The sequence below is a fragment of the Drosophila pseudoobscura genome, chromosome 2, assembly GCF_009870125.1.
Source record: "Drosophila pseudoobscura strain MV-25-SWS-2005 chromosome 2, UCI_Dpse_MV25, whole genome shotgun sequence".
Taxonomy (NCBI): Eukaryota; Metazoa; Arthropoda; class Insecta; order Diptera; family Drosophilidae; genus Drosophila; species Drosophila pseudoobscura.
In genome coordinates this window covers 13,253,978-13,279,930 of record NC_046679.1, presented here as the reverse complement: position 1 = coordinate 13,279,930, position 25,953 = coordinate 13,253,978, and the positions used below count along the sequence as shown (strand labels likewise).

Below are 25,953 nucleotides of genomic sequence, written 5' to 3'. Positions count from 1 at the left end.
CATCTGTTTCAGGCAGAGCTCCGCAGCTATCGTCAGCGGTCCGGCCTGTGGCTTATCAGCCATCCAGGTTGTCGTCAAGGGGCATCTGCAGTTGCAATCAAGAAAGCCATTAAAATTAACAATAAGACCAACAACAAATCCGGGTGCCGCGAGCCGAAAATAAATTCGATGCAATTTTGTTATTGGGTAGAAGATTTGTAAAGTCTTATTTAATTTACTGAAGCTGCTTCCCATTTCGAGATTTTATTTCCCCATCATATTTCATGCATTTTCATTCAATAAATGGGGGAGTGCTTCATTTATTTTGGGTTTTGTTTTCTTTATTTTGATTTTATTTGTAGTTTGTAATGAAAGTACTTTTCTTAGGTAATGCAGAAAAATGTTGCTATCTAAGTAAGTAGATGTTAAGTTATAATCGACATGGAAATTTTCATATTTGCTTGAGTGTAATCTTTAGTGTGATATTCTTTGTTTTCGCATTGATTTACTTTTGATTTACTGTTTAATTTAATGTATCTATGTATGCATATCAATTTGAATATAAATGTATGAATTTATTTATAGAGTACATATTTGATTTGCTTATCTCCTGCTTCGCTATCGCTATCGCTCACATTTCTCTTCTTAATTCTCTTCTTTTATTGGACTCTTGTGCGCTTCGCTGCTTTAACTATACAAAAATCAATTTAAATTACAAACCACGCCCACGATCCATTGCTAATTTCAATATCAAATCGATCCATCCCTCAAATTATGGGACTTTCCACTGACCCTCAGAGGGGAAACCAAAAGGGAGAAGCACAACAGAAACTTAACAAACATTAGTGTCCATTATTGTTAATACACTCATACTTTTAATAAAAGTTAGTTCATATACGATTACTGTTCAAAATGGGATCTTTCTATATTTATGTATGGAGCTCGAGGGCCCAAAGTACAATCAAAAAGGTGTACCTTATTTTCAGTTAATAATATTACATTTAATGCCATGCCACATATTTCTAAAGCATCCAGCATGTACATTTATTTGTCTGAGCCCCGTATGGGTTCTGGGTATTGTCGCACTTTCTTAGTCGGGTCTTTCCGCCCTAACTTTATAAACACACATCGCTTACTATAAACATATACTCATATATTATGTATTTGTGTCTGTATGTATGTATATCTTGCTTATATAAAAACACCAATTATGCAAATATAGTTAAAAAAGTTACAGGAAAACCATCTGATAACAAAAACTGTATCGCCCTTCCAAAGAGGGGTCTGTCCTGGAGAGGGCAGGGATTTACATAAGTTACATTTGTGTATGTGTGTGTGTGTATGTGTCAGATCATCCTAATATCGTTACAAGAAGCACCACAGTAGTTAGTAGCATTAAATAACATAGTTTTCCCATTGGTTTTTCGCTCTTTAGTTCGTCTCAGTACATTCAAATTGTGTAAAATTATTGTATTGTCCGCCCAACGACTTTCTCGAAAGTTCACATATCTGTAGATTTTTTTATTGTCATACAAATTGCATTTGCCTCTGCCATTCCTTATGTCTTAATAAATAGTATATAGTATATTATAAATCCTATTGTACAAGTCCAATGGGCGTCAGTTGCGGCCCTGCTAAGGTTTATCTGATTTGATTTATTGTATCATTTTCATATTTGCATTACAATTTATTGTCATTGTGTAGATGCGTATTTATTGTCGGCATACACTTTACTTGGAACCGCCGTGCAAACGGCTTCGATTCTTCGTAACTTAGTTTCTGTAGTCGTACTGTACTTGTAGTTTCTATAAAAATTACACCGTTACGACGCTAGAGATGTAGATGTATAAGTAAATTTAATAAGTATACATGTAAAAAAGTAGAATTCCATACTCGTAAATGTACAAAAAGATCGTTCCCCTCAACCGAGCCGATCAGGCCCCCACTTCCTCTCTCTCTCTCTCTATCCCACTATCCTCCTTTCGTGGACACTCTACTCGCACGCATGCACACATAATTTCAACAGTTTTACATCTTACGAATTATTATCAAGATATGTTTTTCAGATGATATTAGCCTGGTTGTGAACGTCGCCTAATGGCCCAAGATCCCCGACAGACAAGGCCCTGGGCTTGGTTGTAAAATCATAAATTCGTCAAGAGCAATACGCGTTAGAAGGAAAAACTTAGCGGGGCAGGCAGGGTGGGGGGATATGTAAAGTGATCCAGGATATGTGCTCAAAAGGCCCGTGGACCTTGTCTGTCGATCATTTTGAAGTTGAACTCTAATTTATGCCAGAGCACTATCAGGCAAGTACATGGCCCGTCAGAAGAAGGCGTGTCGCAACCAGACTAAAGACTGTTGAAATTACGTAGACCATGAGGCCCCTGCTGCCATCCGAACCACCCGATGCACCCATGTCCACCACGTTGATCTTCCAGCCCAGATTATTGTGGGTGAAGCACTGAAAGAGGAGAAGGACGGCCTTATGTATTGTGAAATCTTATCCAGGCGGTTTAGTGGGACTAACCTGATAGTACAGCTGATCTGGGGCATTCATGGGAACTGTCCAGTTGAGATAGCCCGGCTCTCCATCCTCGCACTTGAAGACCAGCGTTTTGACGTACTCCTCAAAGGTCTCGATCTCAGCTGATCGATCAATGGTCTGATGCTCCCACTCGCAATAGCGCCCAGCTGGATGAGGAAATCATTAAAGCATGTATGATTATGGGAGAGTTGCTTCACTCACCGCTCGTTGGTATGGCATTGCCATCCTCGTCGTACTCCACACCGGCGTATGCCTTTTGTTTCCTGGCCTCCAGACCAATCTTCTGGCCCAGGCCGCCCTCCGGCGAGTCTGTGATATAGAATGGATGATATCTGTGGGGCAAGAAGATGCCGCTTAGTGGAGAGAAATCGTTGTGGAGCAAGCGGGTACTCACCTAGCTGGCTGGGCGGGATCGCTGCCGCCTTCGATGATGAACTCGTAGTTCAGGCCACGCTCCACAGTGATCTCAGGTATCAGCAGATCGTTCACATACCAGGCAATGCCCCACGAGGGCACACCCGTGATGGCCGTATAGCCTCGCTTGCCACCCGTCGGACCAATGCTGGCACGGAACTTCCTGACACCTTCGATCTTTCGCGTGGGCCATGGCCTGGGTCCGCTCTCGTCCTTCACCTCATACAGCGAACTCTTGCAGGCATGATCGTTCTGAAAAAACCCGAAACTGAGGTCCATTACTCTTTGAGGAGTATTTAGGACTTACCCGAGCCGAAAAGTTGATGCGAATGTCCTCCTGGTTGTGGTCGCTGGCGGTGTGCGAGTGGGCATTGGCCTCCTTGCGGGCATTGAGCGGTCCAATGGCAGCGATAACGGACACCTCGCGGTCGATGGGAATGGCCGAATCGTAGATGACCTCGTTCGTCTGCAGCAAACGCTTGTATCGGATGCTAGTCACCCCGTTCTTGCGATCCCCACTCACTAGAAAGGTGAGGATTAGTAGCAGACTGGACCAGATGATCTAGGACTTCCGGTCACTTACACACATGCACATCGTTGCGGGCCCCAATCCGCTCATCGGGACAGGCGCCGCGCTGACCATCGCACTGGGACAGATCGGAGATGAAGTAATCCTCGGCCCGGAACACACGGGCATTGGTGTCATAGAAGGCCACCACCACATCGGACTGGGACATCTGGGCACGCCCATTGGCCCCCGAGAGACCAAAGGCCATGTACTGATCCTCCGTGATGCGCCCGAAGAGCTCTATCTGCAGATACTCACCCTGCAGCTCCCACTTGACCTGCAGCTTGTTGGGCAGGATCTCCCGGCAGTTGCTGTACACTGGCCGGGGGGTGGTGGTGGTCTGCAATGGGCACAGGGGGAGAGTGTTAGAGGGGCGGCTGTGGGCTGTGGGGCAGGCATGCATGAGGCTAAGTCTAGTACTCACGGGTGAATACCACCATGGAGGCTAATGCGGCGAGCATAAGTCAAAGAGATATACATTATGAGTTGTGTGCAAATGAGCAAATGCTAGCAGATGGATCGGGGCTGTGTTCCACAACTATCTATGCGAGTAGGTACGTGAACTTTCACTCGATCCCTCACTTACCGTGATCTTTGTCTGGCCCAGGGCTGGCGGCACGTCCATGTCCCGGGGTATGTAGACGTGCCCGAAGTTGTGCCTGTACTCCACACACCACACGGCCAGCCAGTCGATGTCGTAGACGGTCATGCTTCCCGGCAACTGAATCTCGATATCCTCGCCCTGGTAGCCCCGCAGCGGTTCCAAAGATCCCACCTCGTTTGGCACCTGCAATAAGGAATTATTAGCCCAATCTCCTACTCGAGAGCTTCATTGGATGACTGACCTTTATGCCCATGATGTTGGGTTCGCTGCCGTTGCCCACCCAGAAGTAGGCGTCGGGTCCGGCGCCATCATAGTGCAGATTCGGTCTGGAGGGGCGATGGAAATGTGTTTATAGAAACTGAGTATGGGGAAAGGAAAGTGAGTGACGGCTTACATGTAGAAGGTCTTGGCATCTAGTACGCTGATGTTGCTGGACCGTAGGCCGTGGGCCAAACGCTTGAATTCGGGCAGTACCCGCGGCTTGGGTATATCAAGACCGGGTGGAATGAATACCTCACCAAAGTCCACCTATGAAAAAATATGCCAAGAAGTTTAAGGGATAGTTTTTATTGCACTATGAAATGGGACCCCTTTGGGGTAATTTAAAGTACAAATACTCTTCTTTTATCTACAGTCAGCAAGTTTCCCTTTCCCATTCAAGGCGTGGCATGGCCCCACACAAAGATGCATTAGAATGCTTTTTTTTATGCATTTTTTCCTTTCGTTTCTACTTTACATCTACATTACATATACATTACGTTTGATCTACATTCGACATGGCGCTAAGTAAGCAAACAAACATTTTGTTGTTGTATACCCAAAACATTTGTACATAATATATGTTAATGTATGCATCTGTGTGGGGCTCTTCGCCGCACAGCCCCTCAGCCCTTGCCCTAAGCCCCACTGCCGGGTGGGGGCCCCCCCTGAACCACTACACACAAACAAAATAAAAACCGGGCATGCGCGCTCAAAACTCCACAAACAAAACTCGCCTCCACACACACACACACACACACCAACTAACCCCAATGTGGATGCCTCTGTGTGGGTGGGTGGGTGGGTGTGTGTGTGTGTGTGTGTGTGTGTGTGTGTGGCAGCCAGCCCCCAAGAAGTTTTTTGGCTGTCAGTCAATGGAAGGAAGCGTAGCACACACACACACAGGCACACAGTCACACCGCAGAGAGAGAAAGAGAGCGGAACAGACACCAAATGGGCACCCTGTATGCCATACGAGCGTATACACACACATAGCCCGTGTGTATTAGTGTGTGGGAGAGAGTGTGTCTGTATTTATGTGCAACCACTTGAGTTAATCAAAAATGTCTGCTGTAATTTATTTTACTACGGCCGCCATCTTTTATTCGCCCGTGCAGCAGCCCCATCTCCAGCCCCAAAAAGGGCTCCACCCCTCCCCCAGCATCGCGTCAAAGAGTTTTGCTAACAATTTACACAATTTTTTTGGGCGAGAATGCAGTTTTGTATATCCTTTTGGTCCGTTTGGCAAAGTACAGCAAATGAAATCCGCTCCGTGCTGTGGAGGAGTTGCCAAGGCAAACATCATTTGCAGTGGGTGGGGTTGCGGTGGGGGGCTGCTCTCTTGGCCAATAGATTTGCATATGCAGTAGAGTAATTAAAATCTAAAACTCTAATGAAAGCAAAGTTTCCACTTGCCCGTTCGGCCTGACCCATATTAAAAGCTGCACAATGGCCGGCCAAAAAAAGGACAGAAAAGGCTAAAATTCTGCATCAAATTGAAGGCTGGAGAGGCTGATGTGGAGGCAAGTGGCAGCTTGTGTGAGCAAACCCATCAGCAAAGTGAATGGCTCTCCATTAGGAAGATTATTAAGACCGAATCGATGGAGTGGCAAGGCATAATGCTCAAATCTTTGTGCTCCTGCAGTTAAATTACAAAAATGTAATTACAAAAAAAAAAAGAAAAGGGCCCAGAGCCCGGCTAAATACACACATAAATCTAAGGGGACGGCGCGTGCCGTCTTCCAGGAAAAAAAAAACCAATTTAATAGATAGAGGAAGGACTCACTGTGAAGCGTCTGCACCACACCGACAGCCAGCGAATGTCCTTAATCCTTTTGCCCATGGGTAAGCGCAGTATGATGTCCGTTTTATTGTGGGCCTGCAGAATGGGTGGATCTCTGTGGGTGGAAAAGCAAAAAGAAAAAAAAAAGAGGAAAGATTAAATATTGTAGGGGCCTCGGTCGGTAGCTCTCTGCCTCTCTGTTTGCAGATACCGCCCAATGAATGCATAGTTTATTGAAAATTTACTCTGAAACTGAAGGGACAAAATGGAAATTAAACATGCCAAAGTAACCGACCACAAAGTGTCCTGCCATGGGGCACGCCTTTGGGGTTGGGATTAAAGCGCAGCCAGTCGGGGAATGCAACAGTTCATTAGGGACAGCATCCGCAGCCAATTAGGGGTTGGGTTTGGAATGCCCCATAGCTGCGGGGTCATCAAAAGCCCCGAGCCGCAACGAACACACGACACACCACAAAAATTCCTCAATTTTAGAGTTCCAACAAGCAAGTCGAAATCTTTCAGAAGAAGAATCCCACAAATACTAAATTCAAGATTCGCTAACACTAGAGGTACAGAAGTCCTTGCCACCAGGATTTTGCTGGATTAAAATTCTAGTTTCGAAAATAGCAAACCAACTATGAACCACGAACGAAAAACTACTCGCATTATTTATGAAGCTCGCTCTGATGAAGATTTATGGCTAATGCAACGATGCGAGGCATTGCACACGTCTCGTACCCCGCGCCTCCCCCCCCCCCCCCTTGCTAACCACTTTGTGCTTAAAGCGTTGGCCAATTAGCGACGTGTTTTTTTTTTTGGGCATCTATCATCTGCGGGCATGCATCTGTGGGAATGTCTGATGATGCCTTGGCATACTTGGAGGAAATTATCATTAACAAAAGCTGATTGTGGGCCACATTCACATGGAGTCACAGACTGGCAGAGAAGCACTGGGGAGGGGAGTATAAATAATCAACTTGATGTCTGAGTATGCCAATCCCCAGGGACCGTCATGGATGGATATCCATCAGCAAGTGCACAGCCATCCATGCAGAGCAAGAGATTCTCGAGGGTGCTCTGAGGGGTTGACGATCGATTAACAACTGGGACAAGTGTCAGTCGGTTAGTCAGTCACGAAAAGGTCGCTGTCTAATGAATGTCAGGACAGGCCACGCCATCCGCATTAGACACGGCTAAGCACTTAGCCAACACCCTTGAAATGACGTTGACAGCGGGTCAGAGAGGCCGACAGGATCTCGGGAGTCTCCATGTCCGTATCCCTGTCCAGATTCCAGATTCCAGCAACAGTTGCAGTCCTCTAATGAGCCAAAACAAATTGAATGGTTCTATGTCAACAGACCATCAAATGTATCTGCAAGATACACAGAGATACCATCCCCCATCTGTCTCTCTCTCTGTGTCCGTGTGCTTTCGTGTCTCCAGTGTATCGAAGGAGCAGCAGTTTTCTTCGAATTCTGTTTGCCTTCGATGCCTGCTTCCATTACTGTTTCCGTACGGCAAATATGTTTTGTTGCTTTATTTGAATTGCTTGTCCGCCCTTTGTCGATGGAGCCGGGACTTCGTCTGTGCAACATTTCGACATTTATTGATGCACTTAGACCGCACACACAGCCACCCAGCCACCCAACCACCCAGCCACCCAGCCACCCATCCTGTGTACCATTAGACGATCCATCGATTTTATTCTGTTTGCTCTCATGACGCCTGCCAATAGAAAATGAAGCCTCTGTGCACTTTCACCCAATTAGTTGAAATTCACAATTCAAAAAGGAAGGAAGGCGGCTTTGCCAGTATTCTGTCTGTCTCTCCAACGTCGAGGGCTTAACATTCCCTATTACTTTTGTGTGTGTGTTCCCTAAGCCCTACCGCCCCCCCCTCCGAATCGGTATTTCAATATTTTCGTGCTAGGAAACTTTTCCAACTTGTTGCTCGATTCCGTACTCCTAATCCTTCCGACTCTCGCTCTGCTCTGCTCTGCATTCGCCTGGTAAACAAAACGCACAACAATTGCCAGCATTTTGCGGACAATAAAACGCGCCAACTCAGCAGACAACTCAACCATCCAATCATCCCGTCACCCAGCTCCATCCCAGTCCCCATACCCAACCCCCACACCGCAGACCTCATCAACACAAAAGCCGGTGGGAAACAACCACCGAAAATATTCAAAAATTATTATGAATATTTCATGTTTCCGTGACGAACGCCCTCGACTGTCGCTCGTGTCGGCGACAGACCACGGCCAGATGAGTCCCAGACCCCCATCCCATCCCAGTCCCGGCAACGACTACTCAATTAAATTTGTAATAAAGTGCAGCGTGGGTGGAATTCTGTGGGGGCACTGGTTGGTTGGTTGGTTGGTTGGTTGGTTGGGGGGCATTAATCATCCAAGCGGCAAACAACAATTAGGAAATGGTTTTTTCTTCTTTTTTTCGCTGCGAAGAGCACTCTGATATGTAAAGTATAAATAAAGAGTATGTACGTGTGGAGTATCTATCTCTAAAGTATGTTTTTTCGATAAGTAATACTCGCTGATGGAAGGATTTTATGACAGACTATTGGGCTTGGAATGCTGCAGATCGAAAGCGGTAGGGATGCTGATATAGAGACTTCTCAAAGGTAAAATCTTCCTTACTAATATGTGTCGATAATAGACGTTTACGGGCTAACATCTTGCCCTAATAGATTGCTCTTCCATGCTTAGTTAATGGTCGAAATATGCTTGGATTGATTTAAGCAAGGATCAAGGGTGATAAAGGTATCTTTTAGAAACTACATATTGTAGGCCGTCCAAACAGTGGATTATGGGTTACAAATTTCTATGTGATTTAGTGATCTCTTTATTAGCAGCTCTTTTGAACCGTCTCTCATGATCGCATATTACCAAGTGCTCTTTGTAATGGGCCTTCTCTTCCTTATCTTCCTACCACCGACTGTATCGATGGTGCGGTAGATACCAACGCGCGCTCTGTGTTATTTAAATACTAATTGAATTCCATAATAACTATTGCCTTGCTACTATGTAGTACCCACCGTTGTGTTTTCCCTGTTGTACATCGTAATATTCTTTCCTTGATATCTACTATTAATGCCCTTCTTCTTCATAAATTACTAATACCAGCATACCTTTCTCGGGGGCCACATGATGGTGGAGTTATGGCATATCAACTCCCTTTTTAACCTTGTGCATAGAACCTTCTGTAGATATCCTTGCAGACTTCCAGACTAACAATATCCCAGCTTCAGTTCCCTGAATATATATCTCCATCTCTTCCTGCAGCCCAATATGCCTTCCGCTTCCGAGGTGCAAAAAGTGTTGCCTACTTTCGAGCGCGCGGACGAAGTGACAGCAACAGGCGAAACTACTTGATGGCTGACAGGCGGGGGGCGGGGGGCGGACTGCCCGATGGAGGTATGGGCTGGTGCCACCAACTTTTCGTTGCTTAATCGAGTTAAAGCCATTTGCCACATCATCCGCTGGGCAGAATCGGAGGCAAGTCGACAGCCGAAAACAGTTTTTCATGTTGCGGCTGCGTTGTCAGTGTTGATTAACACAATGCAGAGATAGTAGGAAGTGAGCGGGGGTGGGGGCGGGGGCGGTGTCAGGGGAAAGGGGTAGAACAATGAGGGTACAAAACTAAAACTTCATTTTGCTACTTTGCATGCAGAAAATTTTAATGAAATCTGCATAAATCAGCATTAAGCGAAAAGGCAAGCACGAAGGTGGAGGGATGTGGGGGCAAAGGGGTGCCCCGTGCAACAAAGATGCAAATGAACAACAGCCAGGGGGCGGGGGTGGTTGGGCGAGTGGCGGCGGCGGCGGCAACGGCAGCGTCATCCTCCCCCATTGTCATGCCAACGGGCGTTAATCAGCACGGCGTCGCTTTTATGCTTCTCAAAAAATTCTAATTTAATTACTTATGCTCGATGCATCCATTGTGACACATTCCCCACTTGCCACTTGCCCCCTACCGCCCACCCTCCCCCGCAGGCGGCAAAGCGAGCGTGAACACAAAAAGAAGTGAGCAACAAAGGAGCTGCAGCAGGACCCGGATTGGCAGCCCTTCAACGGAGCACGAGCAAGCCCGCCAAAAACAGTTGGGATAATTAAAGTTGATTGGCATGCCCGAGAAGCTTAGCAAGAAGCCAACTGAGGCGCCTGTCACTTGCCACTTGCCATTCCCTCCTCCCGCCGTCGCCAGGTGGCAAAGGGGTGCCGTGGCTTCGCGGACGGGCTGCCAATCAGTTGCATCTATCAATTATCGCTGGGCGGCATCCCCCAAAGAGTGATCGCGAACGCGTCTATCAGAATCATTAGACATAATAAACGGGCACAATTTGTTGGAAATACAGCGCCACATAATACAGCAATCATCATCATGCCCCCTCCTGCCAGCCAATGTCAGAAGGTGCAGCCGGTAATGTACTCCCCGCACTGGGGCATGGCAGTGCGAAGAGGGGAGGCATGTCATGGCATGGGTAATGTGTCTGAAAGCGTAAAAGCGTGCAATCGCTGCGGCGTTCCGGGCTTCTACTTTCAGCCCACCAGCCCCCCCAGCCCCAGCCCCAGCCCCAGACACACACACACAGAATGTTGCTCTTTGTGATGTGCGGGGAGGGGGGAGGCCACGAGGTGGGGGAGAAGATGGAAATGGAAATGGAGGCGATGCCATCGTTGTACATTGAACTAATAAAGCCCGGCACGTGGCATCAACAATGAAACGCATTAAAGTCGATTACAATATGAATGTTTCGGCGCCCGGGCTGCGATACGCGTGCCCCAGAGCCTGTATCTGGGGTCTGCGTACTGGATTCGGTTTGGTTTGCTTTGCTTTGGTGTTAGCCTGCCATATACACATCATCAAACATCATCAAAAGCAAAGGATTCATTCTTCCTCGAGCGGGAAACCGCGCTGAGCAGCTTTTTTTACAAAAGGGGGAATGGGGGAAAATCCAACGCGTAAACACTCTTAGATATATGTACATATAGAAATATTTTTTTTGGTGGCAAAGAGCCTGCGCAGTGGGGAATATTCACGGCACGATACGTACTGTTTTTTTAAGCATTGGCGGAATATTTCTATGGAAAAACACGTCAAGGTATGGCATATTTTATAACGATTAAGAGCTTACAGCCTTTGGGGAAAGTTTTCTAGGAAAACCAAAGCCAAGGATCAGAAAACAATTTGCTTTCAGTTCGATTGGCATTTAAGATTTGAGCAAAGCAATCCACATGGGTTAACCATTAGTTTAGGGGGCTTCCAAAGGCCTTCACTTTTGGCCAGGCAAATCATCATTCACCTGAGGCCTGTTTTCTGTGGGCGCACCTGAGAAAATGTCAATGACGAGTGGGGCAGGCCACTCTACTTTTGCCTTGGGCTTGGGCTTGGGACTGGCTTAGTTTGGGGCTGCATTGTTCGTGATAATGAAATATGCAATGCTCAATGGCTAAGCAGCTGGCAAATGACGTCAAATTGTGTGCGTGGATGCGCCAGGATCAGCCCAAGACCGAGGGCTGAGGATAAGACTGAGGCGGAGGCCAAGAGCGGCTTAGTGTGCTCAAGTGGCAGGCGACGGAGGCTGAGGCAAGGTAAATAGTTGAGCGACTTAACCTTGTGGCGACTCAAAAGTAAATAGTGGCAAGAGAGGAGCTCGAGCCTGCCAGCTTAGCTATCTTTCCCCCACTTTTTGCCGCTGTCTTGCGGCTTTTATTGTTTGCTGTTGCGGCTGTGGCTGTGACTGTGGCTGGGAGTGCTGCCTCCACATATGACCGCAAATCTAACGTAAAGAAATAAATGAGTTTTTCACATTAGGAGGCAACGAAGCGACGCCAACAACAGCAGCAGCGACAATGGATCTCGGAGAAGGAGCAACGGGTACGGATACGGGGACGGGTACGGCTACGGGCACAACTGGCAGGCGAGATGAAAAATGTTTTTTAATTTTTGAAAGTGGTTTCATTGTCAGCCGTGCGTAACGTAAAGTCAGCAAGGATACGTGGCACACACACACGCACACCCAGACACTCGGAGTAGGAAATGGTCTGCTGCGCTTGAGTAGCCAGGACATCAGCATCCACATAGCAGCAGCATCCTTAGCACGGTCTGGCACGGTCCTGACCATCAATAGAAAGCCGAAATGTGGCTGTACTCACACGCCCGTGTACTCCTCCGGATAGGGTATGATGTAGCCATCGGGGCTGGGGCGCGGCGTCTTGCCCACCCAGAAGAAGGCGTCCGGTCCGGTGCCGTCGTAGGCGAACGACTTGACGAACATCGTTGACTCGTCCACGGCATAGATGTGACCCTATAGGAAAAGCATCAGTATAATATCATCCTCATCGTGTAATCGAGGGTAGTCGTGGCTGTACCCACCTTGATGCCATGCGCAAAGTTGGTAAAGTCCCCGATGTAGCGGCCGTAGTAGGGCTCCGGCGGGGCTCGTCTGGCAGCTGTCGATGGGAGACAAGAGAGAGGGAAAGGTTTTTGTTAGTTGCAGTGAAATTTAATTTAAACAAGCTTTCAGAGCAGAGCGAGAGTCGTATTTCAGTGCAGTGCAGTTTCAGTTGCTGCCTTTGATTCTACGGATTCATAATCCGCAAGACTCAAGACATTTTTGCTGGACACGAACAAAGGGAGAAGCGGCAGCAGCAGCAGCAGTCGCTGGATGGATGCTGTGTACAAATTAATCCTTGGCCAGAGCAGAGCAAAGGATAGCAGAACAGAGCAGAGCAGAGCAGAGAGCTTTGCCATACAAAAAGTTTCACCCACCTCCGGTGGAACTGTCGATGTTCATGCCGCTTCTGCTTCTGCTTCTGTTCCTGCTTCTGATGATGATGGCTCCCTGGCTCTGGTGGTAGTCAGTCGTCAGTCAACTCTGTTTGCAATCCTCTTGACAAGTCCCCGGGGAAATTGGTGCCATCCCATTCCCAGTGGGATTTCGGTTTGAAATTGATTGAAAACCATGAAATATATTGAAATTCAATGCTAAGCCTGACTCTGCAGAGCAGCGAACTCTGCTCGGGGCTAAACAATGCAAATGTATGCCAAATGCTTAAACAGAAGCCAGCAGTCAATGGAGGAGGTGCCCCCGATAGGTGTCAGGGGCAAGGGGCATGGGGGCATGGGGCAGGCATCTGCTACCTATCCTGGAACTGGCTCTGGCTCTGGCTCTGGCTCTGGCAAATCCTTTCGCTACAATCTCAGTTTGTGCATGTTCCAGCAAATGATTCGATATTAAATCCTGATGCCGTCAGCTCAAACCGAGGGTGGCTCCAGGGTTGCCAGGGTATTCCCCAGAATGTCTCAATTGCTGACGGTAGCCAGGACAACAGAAACCGTACCCGTAATATGAATTAAATCAACTAATGCGTGCATTAATCTCCAAAGTCTTTGGACCGCCGCTCAAATATAGAGCACGTGACCCCCATGAAATATACGTGCTCGAGGATATTTATACAAAGTGATGACGAGCACGTTGACATCCACATCCACATCCACAACCTCCCCTCCCCAGAGCAGCAGGTCCAGGCAGAAGATACAACCATCCCATGCCATGCCATGCCATCCCATCCCATCCATCTATCGACAATGAAGTGAGCCGGCCCCAGGCTGATGGCACACGACCGCTGATGGTTGTTGTTAATAATGTTTGGTAGCTGCTCAGCTCTGCTACCCTGGAAGGTGGAGAGCGTGCGGTGGTGGGGAATGGCAAGCCGGCAAATAATAGTCAATGGCCATGTCTATCTTTCTGGCTGGCTGAGTGGTTCTGTCTGGGCCGTCTTCGCCTACAACTGACTCTGCCAGATATTTCGTCATTGAAAGTGATAAGATTTTTCACAGCCGATAAAAAGGAAGGAGGCAGCGCCACGCCACGCCACGCCACGCAGTGACGTTGCCAGGCGAGAGTGGGGTTTTCCTTTTGACTTGTTGCCAGGCCAGCAAAAGGAAAATTGATTGGCAAACGAAACGGACACACCGAGAGCCGCTCTGCAGAGGGAAACACGACCCACATTGCGTGACATTTTCAGTCATTCGCAAATGAATTTCCCCGGCATTCCCCGTCCAGGGAGCTGGAGCTCAAGGAGCATCACCCAGACAACCATTCGATGTGCCATTCGGGCCCAGAAAACAATAAACGCTTTCAATCTACTAATCGCATTTAAGTGCAGGCAGATCTTCCGAGAAAGGGCCAGACACATAAGCCCTATAAATTAACGGGTTGCCAGGGGTACTTAGCAGGGGATGACACCCGCTTCCAACCCCAAATCTGCATTCTGCCTACAGAAAGGGTTGCTCTACTCCTGGCGCTATCACGACAAGTGCGTAACCGAATGGTGGCCGGGACGAGGGCGGGGTGGCGGGGTGACCACAGGCAACCAGTGCATCATTTGATTCTGTATCTGATTTTGTACTCCTTCCACGACAGATGGTCGCCGCCCTGGTGATGGATGGACAGACAAATGATTGACTCTCGGAGTTTACATCAAATATTTGCTTTGCGAAGCGGGCAATAAGGACGATCTTGAAATGTATTCGCATATGTCGGGACGGCGCGAACGCCATTCCCGGCTACCAAAAATTACACGCACGAGTTATTCACATTAGGAATAATCGCAGAGGTCAACTCAGCCGCAGTGCAATGGCCAAGCCTCACTCCGGAGGAACACGCCTTGGTGATCACGGTTAACCTCTACGCCAGGTAAGTATGATTTCCTCTGCTATGATCTGGGGTGTCCTTAAAGTCCTGGCCAGAACCAGTTGGGAATTATTTGGGAGGGCTGGAAAATCCAGGTAGCCTCGCATACCTTCCGCAATTAACTGGATCGAGGGATAGGTATAGGGATTGCTCGGTAATGATGTTATAACTGCCGTCGAACAAGGACGAGGACGAGGCTGTTCGTATAATCCTCATATTTATTTCGTTTATTTACTCTGCGCGGCGACATCAAAGGAACAAATGATAATTAAATTCGCACTAATCTGGCCGTAATTTATTTTATCACATGCCCATCTTCGACTTTGACGTCGTCATCAGCATCCTCGTCAGCCTTAACATCATCATCATTCGTATCCTCGTTGGGGGAGGTTCGGCCCTGCTACGCACGCACGACCAGGACACACGAAATTCCAAATCAAATTTTCATTTACTTCCGAGATAGACTCTCCCCGAGAGCTGGGGCAAAGGAGCGGAAAGGAGCGGAACGGAAAGCAGGTCGCCCCTTGCCGGCGGGTTCATTGGTTGGCCGCCCAACCTCATTAAAGCTGGCAAATATTCCTCCCCAGGAATGTTGTCCTCTACCCTTCTGACAGGGGATGCTCCTGGTACGAGTATTCTTTCTGCATCTGTATTTGTCTTTGCGAACGAGCGTGTGTGTGTGTGTGTGTGTGTGTGCTTGTGCGTGTGTGTGAGGGGGGATGGCAAATCGAATAAAATTTAGCTGACTCAATAAAAATCAAAAAGCGTTAATGCTAACGATATGACTTTAACCTGAAACCGAGTAAATTGTTGCTTGTGTCAAAGCCAAAAAAAAAGGGGGAGTGGAGTCCTCTCCTGTGCTCGGGCTACCCCCAAGCAACTTCTTTCGCAGTGGGTCGGAAAGGCGGCAGGATATGGCAACTGGAAGCAATATTGCACCGTAATCTGACAGCGACAATTTTTTCCCGAGCTCGGCCCGGACGAAGGACTCCTTTCTTGGCAACGGTGGGACCTGGGCCTGGGCCTGGGCCTGGGCTGGGCCCCAAGACTTGGCAGGGAAGTGAAAGCGTTTAATAAATGATGATAAATAAATAGGAAAGCGCGAAAAAGGAGGCTGGACCAGGGAACCAAGGAACCAAACGAACCCAAACCGAACAAGGGCTGCTAATGAATGGAATGAGGAATAGGAAATGGAAAATGGGGGGGCTGGGAGACCAAATTGTGTCTCCTCTCCCGAATGATCGATGAAGAATGAAACTAGAAACCTCTTCTCTTGGCATACAGACATTTGTTCCAATTACCTTCGGTTTCCATTTTGATGAGAGTCATTTATCAAATCACAAGCTATCAAAAATATCTTTTACAGATCCTTCGGGAGTTTGAGATATTTTCGACGTTCGGTTCAAATATCTTTTGTCAAAAGCTGTTCTGTGATCGATCGCTTGTTTCTACGAGTGTGTCCTCATTATCATATCGACAAAATCGTCTGGTGGTTCCGGTAGCAACGTGTAGCGTCGTCTCTTTGAGATACCATTCACCATAAAGTCACGCCTAGCGTCAAATCTGTTAAGACCTTAAGAAAAAAGTCTAGACATTTGCTAGTTGAGTTGTAAATTCGAGCTAAATGTAGTTCCTAAAATCAGAACCTAACATTATATGTGAGGCATACGATACATTTCGTATTATATTACGTATTATAACCACGCAAAGGTTACATTTTTACTGCGGGTGGCTATTAGTGTTAACAAAACACTAGTATTATTTTAGGACAGCATTAATTTGTGTTTTGTTGTCGTATTTTTTAATGGGTTATAGATCTCTGCTCACACCCGAAGCAGATATAGCTTTAACTCCACTCTATGAGATTTCTTTAGAGATCGGTTTTTGGTAGCAGGAGTGAACCGTGTACTATAAGAGCCATAAAATATATGTTTCTTTATTTCAAATGCATTATTTATGTCGGGACGGCGCGAACGCCATTCCCGGCTACCAAAAATTACACGCACGAGTTATTCACATTAGGAATAATCGCAGAGGTCAACTCAGCCGAAGTGCAATGGCCAAGTCTCACTCCGGAGGAACACGCCTTGGTGATCACGGTTAACCTCTACGCCAGGTAAGTATGCTTTCCTCTGCCATGGTCTGGGGTGTCCTTAAAGTCCTGACCTGAAGCAGTTGGGAATTACAAGCCTTGAATGGAGAAAAAACTCTCCACCATCGGCATTGACAAAAAGGAGCAAGAGCTCGTAGGACGAGAATAGTTTGCTTAGACTGGGAGTAGAGACTATAGAATATTAGCGGCAAAGGCCGCGGCTCTACATTACACTAAATGGTTTTAACCTGCACTGACCAGATATAACACGGACACGAAGTGAGTCTCTTTTTCTGTATTCTTAGGAGGAGAGACAGAGAGAGAGAGAGAGTGAGTAGGCGCGTGGAAGGGTTAGCCGTAATAATCCGATCTGATCCAAATTCGGCAATCTAGTAAATATGGTCCTTATCTATGTTTCTGCGTTTTTTGATGAGGCCGAAATACACTTGTAACCAGGAGTCTGGTTTCAAACTTTGGTTGCTCTCGTCTCTAGTCTAGTCTCTAAAAACTAGGCGTCAAACAAGACGGACAGGCAGACAGATATGGCTATATCGACTTGGCTATTGATGCTGATCAAGAATAGATAAATTAATTCCGGCTGGGCCAAATAAAATAGCATCGACGAATCTACATTATCGAGACGAGACTTATTGTTCCTCGATCGGAGGTCTTAAAGCATTTGGTCCACTTGAAGATCAGAATGAAGAAAGAAATGCAGATGGCATAGTACCGGGCTGGATCGGATAGCTCATATACTTTATGGTGTCGAAAAAGCTTTGCTCTGAGTGTTACACATATCCACTTTCTCCACATTTCTAATATACCCCTATACACTTCGAGTACCGATTATAATAAGATGTTGGAAACATATCCCATCCAAATTGTCGGTCTTGGTACTACAGATTCAAAATAAGCCATTAGCATTATCAGCGAGTCTAGAACAGGAAGACAGGAAGAAGGTAATCCACATAGTAGATATAACGCTGCTAAATATTTAGTTGTACTTAGTACTTCATAGAATTGTTATACGTATTGGTCAGATGACTACCAAAAATACTAGAAGTTTTCTTTAGTGTTCGACCCCTAATTGTCTCGTTTATATACTATGACCTCATTAAAGATGTAATATTTACATATTTAAGTCACTTTTAAAGGAGCTATTCTCCGGGGTATCCTTAAATGTGGGTCCAGCACTAATAATGAAGGTTGAGTTGCAAATTGGTCTTAAACTCTCTCTCTCTCTCTCTCTCTTTAGCTCTCTTCGCACTCGCATCGCCATGTGCAATCAATTAAGCGACTTTAAGAGACTAAGAGATCTCTTACACCTTGTACTGACATATTTTCTTAACACACAGAAGTAATCTCCTTATTTCCAGCAAAATGTGAATTTAGGGCTTGAACAATTTTAAAAATATAGTGCGACAAATATGGTGCGACCACTTGAAGATATTACGGCCGTCTCAGAGGTCGGTCATACTCGTACTCGTACAGGGCCAACTTATATGGAATTATTCCACCTATTCTGCTTATGCTGAAATCATTGTGAATCAACATCTCTTTAATTTCTTAGTTTTCCCATTGCTGGCCCCCTAGATCGCTGCTTCTTTTGAACATTGTCTTTCTGTGATTTCCATGATGTCGTGATACACATTAAGTCTTTAAACAGCATTCTGGAGGACGGATAAGCCATGAGCCCACACTGAATTAACTGATAGTGTGTCCCATTCCAATGGTTCTATGATATTTATTATTTATGTCGGGACGGCGCGAACGCCATTCCCGGCTACCAAAAATTACACGCACGAGTTATTCACATTAGGAATAATCGCAGAGGTCAACTCAGCCGCAGTGCAATGGCCAAGCCTCACTCCGGAGGAACACGCCTTGGTGATCACGGTTAACCTCTACGCCAGGTAAGTATGCTTTCCTCCGCTCGACAGCAGGGTTTCCTTGCCCCTGCGGCTAGAATCTGTTGGGAATTGTAGTGCCCGGAAATCTGTCTGCACCTAAAGTATGCAACACAAAAATGGTACCCGTAAGGTTCCACAACCGAATGGAAAACGTGAACCTTGGGCCGGAGAGCAGCGCATCCCCTTCTGTTTTGTTACAGCACGAAACACGAAGGAAGGACATTCAAATCCTCCGGAGCATTATCTGCTCGACGGTAAGCCCGGCACTCTTGGGAGATTTGTAAGCGACACGCTGTGCTGTCGTCGCCGCCTCCCCCCAGTGTTGGACGGGGCGTAGGCGTGGCCGCTCAGCTGGAAATCATCGGCACAACTCGCATTTATATTTATTTCAATTTTATGACTTCATGTTAGCCGAAACCTAGCCACAAACGAAATGAAACTCAAATATGTACACAAAGTTTCAATGTGGTTGATGCGGGGTGGGCAGGGAGCGGGGAGCGAAGGAACGACGAAGAAGGGGTTGGGGGGGGGCGGCTTAGTCGCGAGTGCATCAGAGTGGGTGGACCGGGAAGCAGTGTGTAAATCCAGCGTAGAGATTAGAACATTTTGCGCGCCAACATCAGAGAGAATTATTTGGCCGCGAAGGATGGGGAGAGGTGGACTGGAGGCGTGGCACATTTGCACCCAACATAAACCCACACAGACATTGTGCGGTCTCTCTTTCACTCCCCTGCTGTGTTCTCTCTCTCTCTCTCTCAGACCTTGCTTGGTGGTGGTTCATATGCAACCACAGCCTCCAACTCTGGACTCCGGACTCAAACTCCAGCTCTTGGAGTATTTTGTATACATTTAATACTTTAGCAGCAGCATCAGGGGGAGGGGGAAACAGCAACAGGGGCTGCGAGAGAATCATCATTTGGTGTGTGGTGGGGGGTGGTGGGGAGGAGGGAATGGCAATGGGAAATCTTCCTGCGCGGCACGCTTGAGCTAATTTAATCGCTGCAAATTGCTCGACAATCTGCAAGGCATTAGAACTACTCCACACCCACACACACACACACGTGAAACCCGAGAGCCCCCAACTGAGAGCCAGAGATTTGGCCATGGATAGCCTTGTGGATGTGGCCGGGGGCGGGAGGGGGGATTGGGATTTGGATGGGAATGCGAATGGGTGACTGGCTGGCTGTTTGCTGGTTGCTGTTGGCTGGTGTGACCAAGATTACATAGCCATGGATACGGCAGAACACGGAGCTGGAAAAAAAGTTTGTTTTCTGTTGACTGCAAACATGCGATAAGCTTGTTAAAAACTGCACTCTCCCCCGAACTCCATCCATTTCCATTGGCACAACAACATCTCATGTTCAATACGCAATGACAGCAAAGAGTGGACAGGAAATGATGTAAGCTGCATTTCACAACCAAATCAGTTTTGACATTTTTTGCCTTAATGGCTCTTGGCCCACCGCCCACTGCCGCAGACAATTGAATTTCAATGAACTGGAACCGTGCTCCAACTGGTGGGGAAAAGGTTGGATAACAGGGCTCGCAAGCGGCGCTTAATTGGCTGGTACTTCTAGTGGCCTCGCATCCACTAACTCGAATCTTTCCGCGTGGGATGCAGTCAAAGCTGCAGGCTATTTTTGGTCCACAAATGCCGTAGAGAGCTGAGCCCCAGCTCAAAAAAAATGTCAGGTATTACACTTGTGTACCCTTTGATCACTTTTTGAAGGCATCTAGAAAATATGCTGAGTAATGCCTGTTACCCAGACAGATACTACTACTGTCATTGTCTTCCCCAAGCCACTAAGCCTTGCAGGCCAGCTGCAGCCCAGACAGACCCAATAACATCAATTAGTTGGTAAACTGGTTTCGACCACACCATCGAGAACTGGAATCGCATGCGTAAGAAGTCAAGGCACGCACTCTTTTTAGGCCCGACACACTTTCATTTTTGCCCGGCTGTGGCTGTGGCTGTGTCTGTGGCATCGGAGCCAAGTGGTTGCCCGTTTCACTGGGCTGCAGTGCATTTCATACCATTTTGAGGCTATAGCTGGGGCTCGCTTTTGTTCGCCGCATAGTAAGTGAGTGTTACGTAAGTGTGGGGTCGACGATGGCGACGGAGACGGAGACAGAGACAAGATTGCTGCCGACTCACTTCTGTTTGCTCCACTACTCGTAGCAGTCGTCGGCGGGCGTCTCTTGATGTGTTACTTTTGGGCCAAGACGACTGTGTGGGAACACACTGTACTGGCGAAGTACACAAAGGCCGACTGTCCGGACTCCGGACTGGTAACCGGTTTCCGAGTTACACCATTCCCTCCAGCTCTAGGTGGCTCTTTTTTTTGGCCGCATTTGGCGGGCGAGATATGAATGATTTAGTTCGTTTGCGGTTCATTGGCCTCTCTAATGTCTTATCGCGATGTTCTGCATAATGCGCAGAGTAATTTTTGGCAATAAATAAGAATTTCCTGGTAGCAGGCTGGTTGGCAGTTTCCAGTTTCCAGAATTTATAAGCAAATGTCAAGCACACCCGTAGTACTCTCACCAAACAAAATGAATCGAATGAGAGGGGGGCGGCCTATTAAGTGTTGCCCCATTATTCAGTTAGATAAAGACGTGCACAGCACTGCGAACCGAACCATCTTGAGGAGTGGTAAAAGCCCAGCGAATTTCCCTTCTTTGTTGGTCATCAAAAGCGCTTCCCAGGCAATTCTTTTCTTTTTACGCTCCAGTTGTGGCTTGGCCAACACCTTCCCTCACTCCCAGCAGGTCTCCATTGTGGCAATTCAAATCTCTATAATGTACCTGACCGCTGACCAATTGCGTGACCAGCTCGGAGCTGGCTTTTGGTTCAATGAACCTCAACGTTGCGTCACTGGGCCCGGCTCTGGCTGGTCCGCCTAATTATGGCAATTAGGCAGTCATAGCCAAAGAATGGGAATGCTTAAATTTAGAGTTCCCCAATTTGCATAATTTATACATATCGAAAGGCACGAAATCTTAAGACCAAATGGAAGTGGCTTGAGAAGATGTATGAACGAATCTCATTCACGAATCAGACTTGGAAGTGCTTAAAGATCGTTAGGATCGTTAGAGTCGAGTGTGGGAAAGGCAAATATGACAGATAGAGATGTCTAGAGAGAGAGCTTCCTGTTGGAGAAACTTCACTTTAAATGCTCATCTTTGTTGGGTGTATAATCATTAAGATCTTCTCCACGAGTGGATAGTATTTTACATTCTATTCTGTAATTAAATTACAGAGCTTCGTGAGAGGTGCTAATAGTTTTTTTAGATACTCATTGAGGTTTTAATGTGTATGGTTTAATATCTATTTGAGTTGGGTTGCGCCATAAAAATGACACATCAAATTTGTATTGTTTTGGTTTGTAAATGAAATCATTATAAGTACACCATAGCCAAAAGGCATCATCATTCGCGATACTTCCAACAGTTTTATTGAGTTCGCACTTGTCCAAGCCTCAATCTCAGGAGAGGGTCTGGGGCTTGAAATTGAGGGGTTTTTTTTTGTTTGGTACCGATAATTGCTTAAGGCCAAATGCAGTCACACTCTAACCGACTCGCTGGCTTGGGCTGGTGCTGGGGCTGGGGCTGTGGCTGTGGCTATTTATTGAGCCGAGGTGTCTGGCAAGAGATGAAAAACAAACCACAAGATAATATTGGTATTCATAATGGTCAAGCATTCTTGTCTGGCAAGTCAAGGAAAAGTAAAAGTGTCCCCCACGCACAAGGACATCGGCTATGTATGGGACACATACATACACACACATTGACACCTTCGACCACAGACTCACCTTGACAGACGACGAGGCAGTTGAGCATCATTGCAACAGCAGCAACAACGGCAAACGGCAACAACCATGTGATGGTTAATCCTTGTGCAGTTGATGTCCTTGTTCGCCTAATTGTTGCTTTTGCTGTTGCTGTTGTCGGCTCTCCTGTTTGTCCCTGACGACGCGTATTCCTCCATGCTGATGCTGATGGTGATGCTGATGGTGATGGTGTTGTCGTTTCCACGAACAGCTTGGTCGCTCTCCTCCTCCACATTTTCGATGCGCAAATAAAACAAAAGCCAAATCAAAGCGAAAATAGTTTTGTTAGCTCCAAGACCTGCGCTTGCGTGCGTGTGCGTATGCGTGTCCGTGTCCGTGTACGTGTGCCTGTGCGGGATAGGTGCTACGGATGGGGGCGCTAATGATGCCCGCGACTTTCAGGTAGGTGGCTGATGGTTGGTTCGCATTTAAAATCAGATTGGAATGCTGTCCTGTGCTCTGGTTCTGGTTCTGGCTCTGATTTCGTTTCGTTTCGGTTCTTTTCTCTTCGGTTGGTGGGTTTTTCTTCTTGTGGTGTGCTGTCGCTAAATGTCGCTAAAAACTTGGCGGCAAAATGTTCTCTTATTCTTTCGAGGGGTCTGTCGGTCTCAGGCTCCGCTATGTACATAGGATGCCATGGCATTGGTGTGGCCTGGCTGAGTGTGTATGCGTGTATACATTGTATATATGTATTTACGTTCCACTGCGATTTTGTTGAAGAGATTTCGTTACTTTTTTTTACATTACTTTATAACTCTAAGTTGCATAACATTTATTAATTCTGAATTTTAATACATATTTTTATAGTTGCTCTCACTTAGAAATTTCTTATAGAAATTTAAGCGAGATTATTGCACAATTCACATTTATAATTATTGTAGTTGGGCTTATACACACAATTTACTTTGAGTAAACGTTTTTTTTTGTTTGGGTGTTGTTAAATAAACTATTTAAAAAACAAACGAAAAGTTTTTATTTGGGCTAGGCCCATTTCAATTAATTCGGTTTTTCGGCTCGCGCACTTTTATTTGTTGCTTTTCACACGTATTGTAAATGGAAGTAATTATTATTATTAAAAAAGTTGGTTTATTTCGTATCCGGTTTGGGGGCGGAGTGGGTTTATTGTTGAAAATTCGGTTTGGTGCATCCTTTTTGCGATGGATTTTTCAGCGCCAAATGATTGTGGAGGAAAATGAAACGGAAAAAGCATTCACGCGCGTCAGGGCAAGGGAAAAATCACGAAAGTCGAGTCAGACTGAATTCAGAATTCCAATAGGAAGGCGCGCGTCGTGGTATCTTTCGTGGTCGGTATTTTATGTATTGTGCGCCGCTGGTATTTTTATGCAGCGCTCAAAATGTCGGTATGCTGGTCCTGCTCGGATTGATTTTCCGCGGTTGTTGAATCATTTCTGAAATGAATTTAATAAGTTAATGATTAAATAATTATGAATTAAACCCGAGCAGCAGTGGTGAGTAAAGACTATTTGGTATTTTTAGATGTGAACGAGTTCGTGTGCAATGCGTCAGATGGCGGCACCGAATGACGGTTAAATTCAAATGTTCGGGAAGAAGCTACGCATAAAAAATGCTTTTTATTTGCATTTTAATGTCCGTTTCGCACTTTGTCATGCCATGCCGCAAACCGCAGAAGCTACAAAAACATGAGAAAGGAATTTCGGGAAAACATGCAATGCAAATGACTTCACACACGAACAGAGACTGCCTCTGCGAACTATTCGAATGTGTCTGCGTGTGTGTGTGTGGCTGCCACAACTTTAAACAGTTGCATTTGCGGTCTACTGTTTTTGCTCTTGCAGCCACAAAATAATCCTTTTAGTTCCTGTTTGCTGATGTCCTGTGTATATTTTATAAATGCGTGGCAGCAAAGTTACCCGCAAAAGCCAACAAAGTCTTCTTTTCGCCAATGATTCAACTGAATGTTGACTTTAAAGGTCTGTCTCTCCACAAATAAGAAGCCTCTTCGACAGCCACAAAAAATACTTAGACGTCTAGCAAAAACTAATTTTAAAGAAATGGAGAGCAGCGTAGCATTTTAATTCGGAGTGCGCCAAGACCTGACCGGTCAAAGCCCAGGCTGATGGCTGAAGAGTAAGAAATGAAATTCGATTATAGGGCAGGAACAACAGAAATGGCAGCCGCCACACGAAGGGGGAAGGGAAGGTGTTTGGACCAGGGTCGGACAGTGGGAGGAGATACGGCGGCCATGACAGCATATCCGGCAGAATAGAAAGAGCAAGAATTTTACTACGAGTGGAGGAACGAACCAGGCGCGTAAACACTGCAAGTATTCCACGATGCCCCCGAAACGGGAGTGGAAGTGGAAGGCGCGCATGGAAGTCTGCACTCGGCGCATGTCCACTCACACAGAGGCAGAGGCAGAGTCAGAGTCCTGTACATAGGATGTCACAATTTACATGCCGGCATGCGAGTACCAACAGCAAAACAATAGACCCCTCGCCCAAACCCCCCAAATATGTATATCAACAGAAGGTCAAAATGGGCGTCCAACTTTAAATCTTCATACAGCAGACTTTTATATTATTTGTGTTAACACTATTTTAGGTATATATTAAAATTAATGATTATTTTTAAGCCCCGAATGAAGTCTGTATATCTTTATTTATGGGGACGGGTTCCTCTTTCAAAAAGACCGCCGTTAGATTTCAACTTTAAAATAGCGTTACATGGCGGAAATTTAAAAAACTAAACTGATCAAGACGCGTTAAGAAATTGGCTTAAATATCGTCTTTGCCGATAGTAGAATATCGAAAAAGGATATATTTTTCCTAAATAAATGAATTGATAGGATCAGGGTGACCGTTTACCGTTATTTTTAGCTTTATCCCATAGATAAATGCAATTTCTACAAGATTGCTTCTTTTAATTACCTTAATGTAATTTATTTTGACTAAAATACGGTTTTCAAGTAAATGTTGCCGCAACAGTGAGTATGATTGTGTATGAACGAGACTCATTGTTGCTAAAGCGAAATTGCGGCGAACTGCGGCGAACTGCGGCAAACTGCGGCAAACTGCGGCGAACTCAAATAAAGACCATTTGGTATTTTTAGATGTGAGCGAGTTCGTGTGAAATGCGTCAGATGGCGGCACCGAATGACGGTTAAATTCAAACGTTCGGGAAGAAGCTACGCATTAAAAATGATTTTTATTTGCATTTTAATGTCCGTTTCGCACTTTGTCATGCCATGCCGCAAACCGCCAATGATTC

At 46.3% G+C, this 25,953-nt stretch overlaps 1 protein-coding gene and 3 non-coding genes across 5 annotated transcripts; all 4 read right to left on the bottom strand.

Moving 5' to 3' along the window:
* Window positions 1–1,111: 1,111 nt before the first annotated feature.
* LOC4801574 (protein Skeletor, isoforms B/C) lies at window positions 1,112–24,083 on the bottom strand. 2 transcript variants are annotated; one of them, XM_015181829.2, is made up of 14 exons: window positions 22,687–24,083; window positions 12,550–12,626; window positions 12,330–12,481; window positions 6,158–6,269; window positions 4,508–4,641; window positions 4,355–4,439; window positions 4,096–4,296; window positions 3,934–3,954; window positions 3,525–3,849; window positions 3,249–3,463; window positions 2,922–3,193; window positions 2,729–2,859; window positions 2,510–2,673; window positions 1,112–2,443 (listed from the first exon to the last, which is right to left on the bottom strand). In XM_015181829.2, the coding sequence occupies exons 1-14, from the start codon at window positions 22,937–22,939 to the stop codon at window positions 2,285–2,287; spliced, it is 2,301 nt and encodes a 766-aa protein (XP_015037315.2). In that variant the 5' UTR covers window positions 22,940–24,083; the 3' UTR covers window positions 1,112–2,284. The 2 variants fall into 2 exon arrangements, with proteins under 2 accessions (XP_015037315.2, XP_001358644.4); XM_001358607.5 differs by lacking the exon at window positions 3,934–3,954 and having other exon boundaries at window positions 22,687–24,082.
* Window positions 14,718–14,883, bottom strand: LOC6897259 (U1 spliceosomal RNA). The gene has a single exon (XR_053390.2). It is a non-coding gene; the product is annotated as a U1 spliceosomal RNA (small nuclear RNA).
* LOC6897258 (U1 spliceosomal RNA) lies at window positions 16,831–16,996 on the bottom strand. The gene has a single exon (XR_053389.2). It is a non-coding gene; the product is annotated as a U1 spliceosomal RNA (small nuclear RNA).
* LOC6897257 (U1 spliceosomal RNA) lies at window positions 18,720–18,885 on the bottom strand. The gene has a single exon (XR_053388.2). It is a non-coding gene; the product is annotated as a U1 spliceosomal RNA (small nuclear RNA).
* Window positions 24,084–25,953: the final 1,870 nt, after the last annotated feature.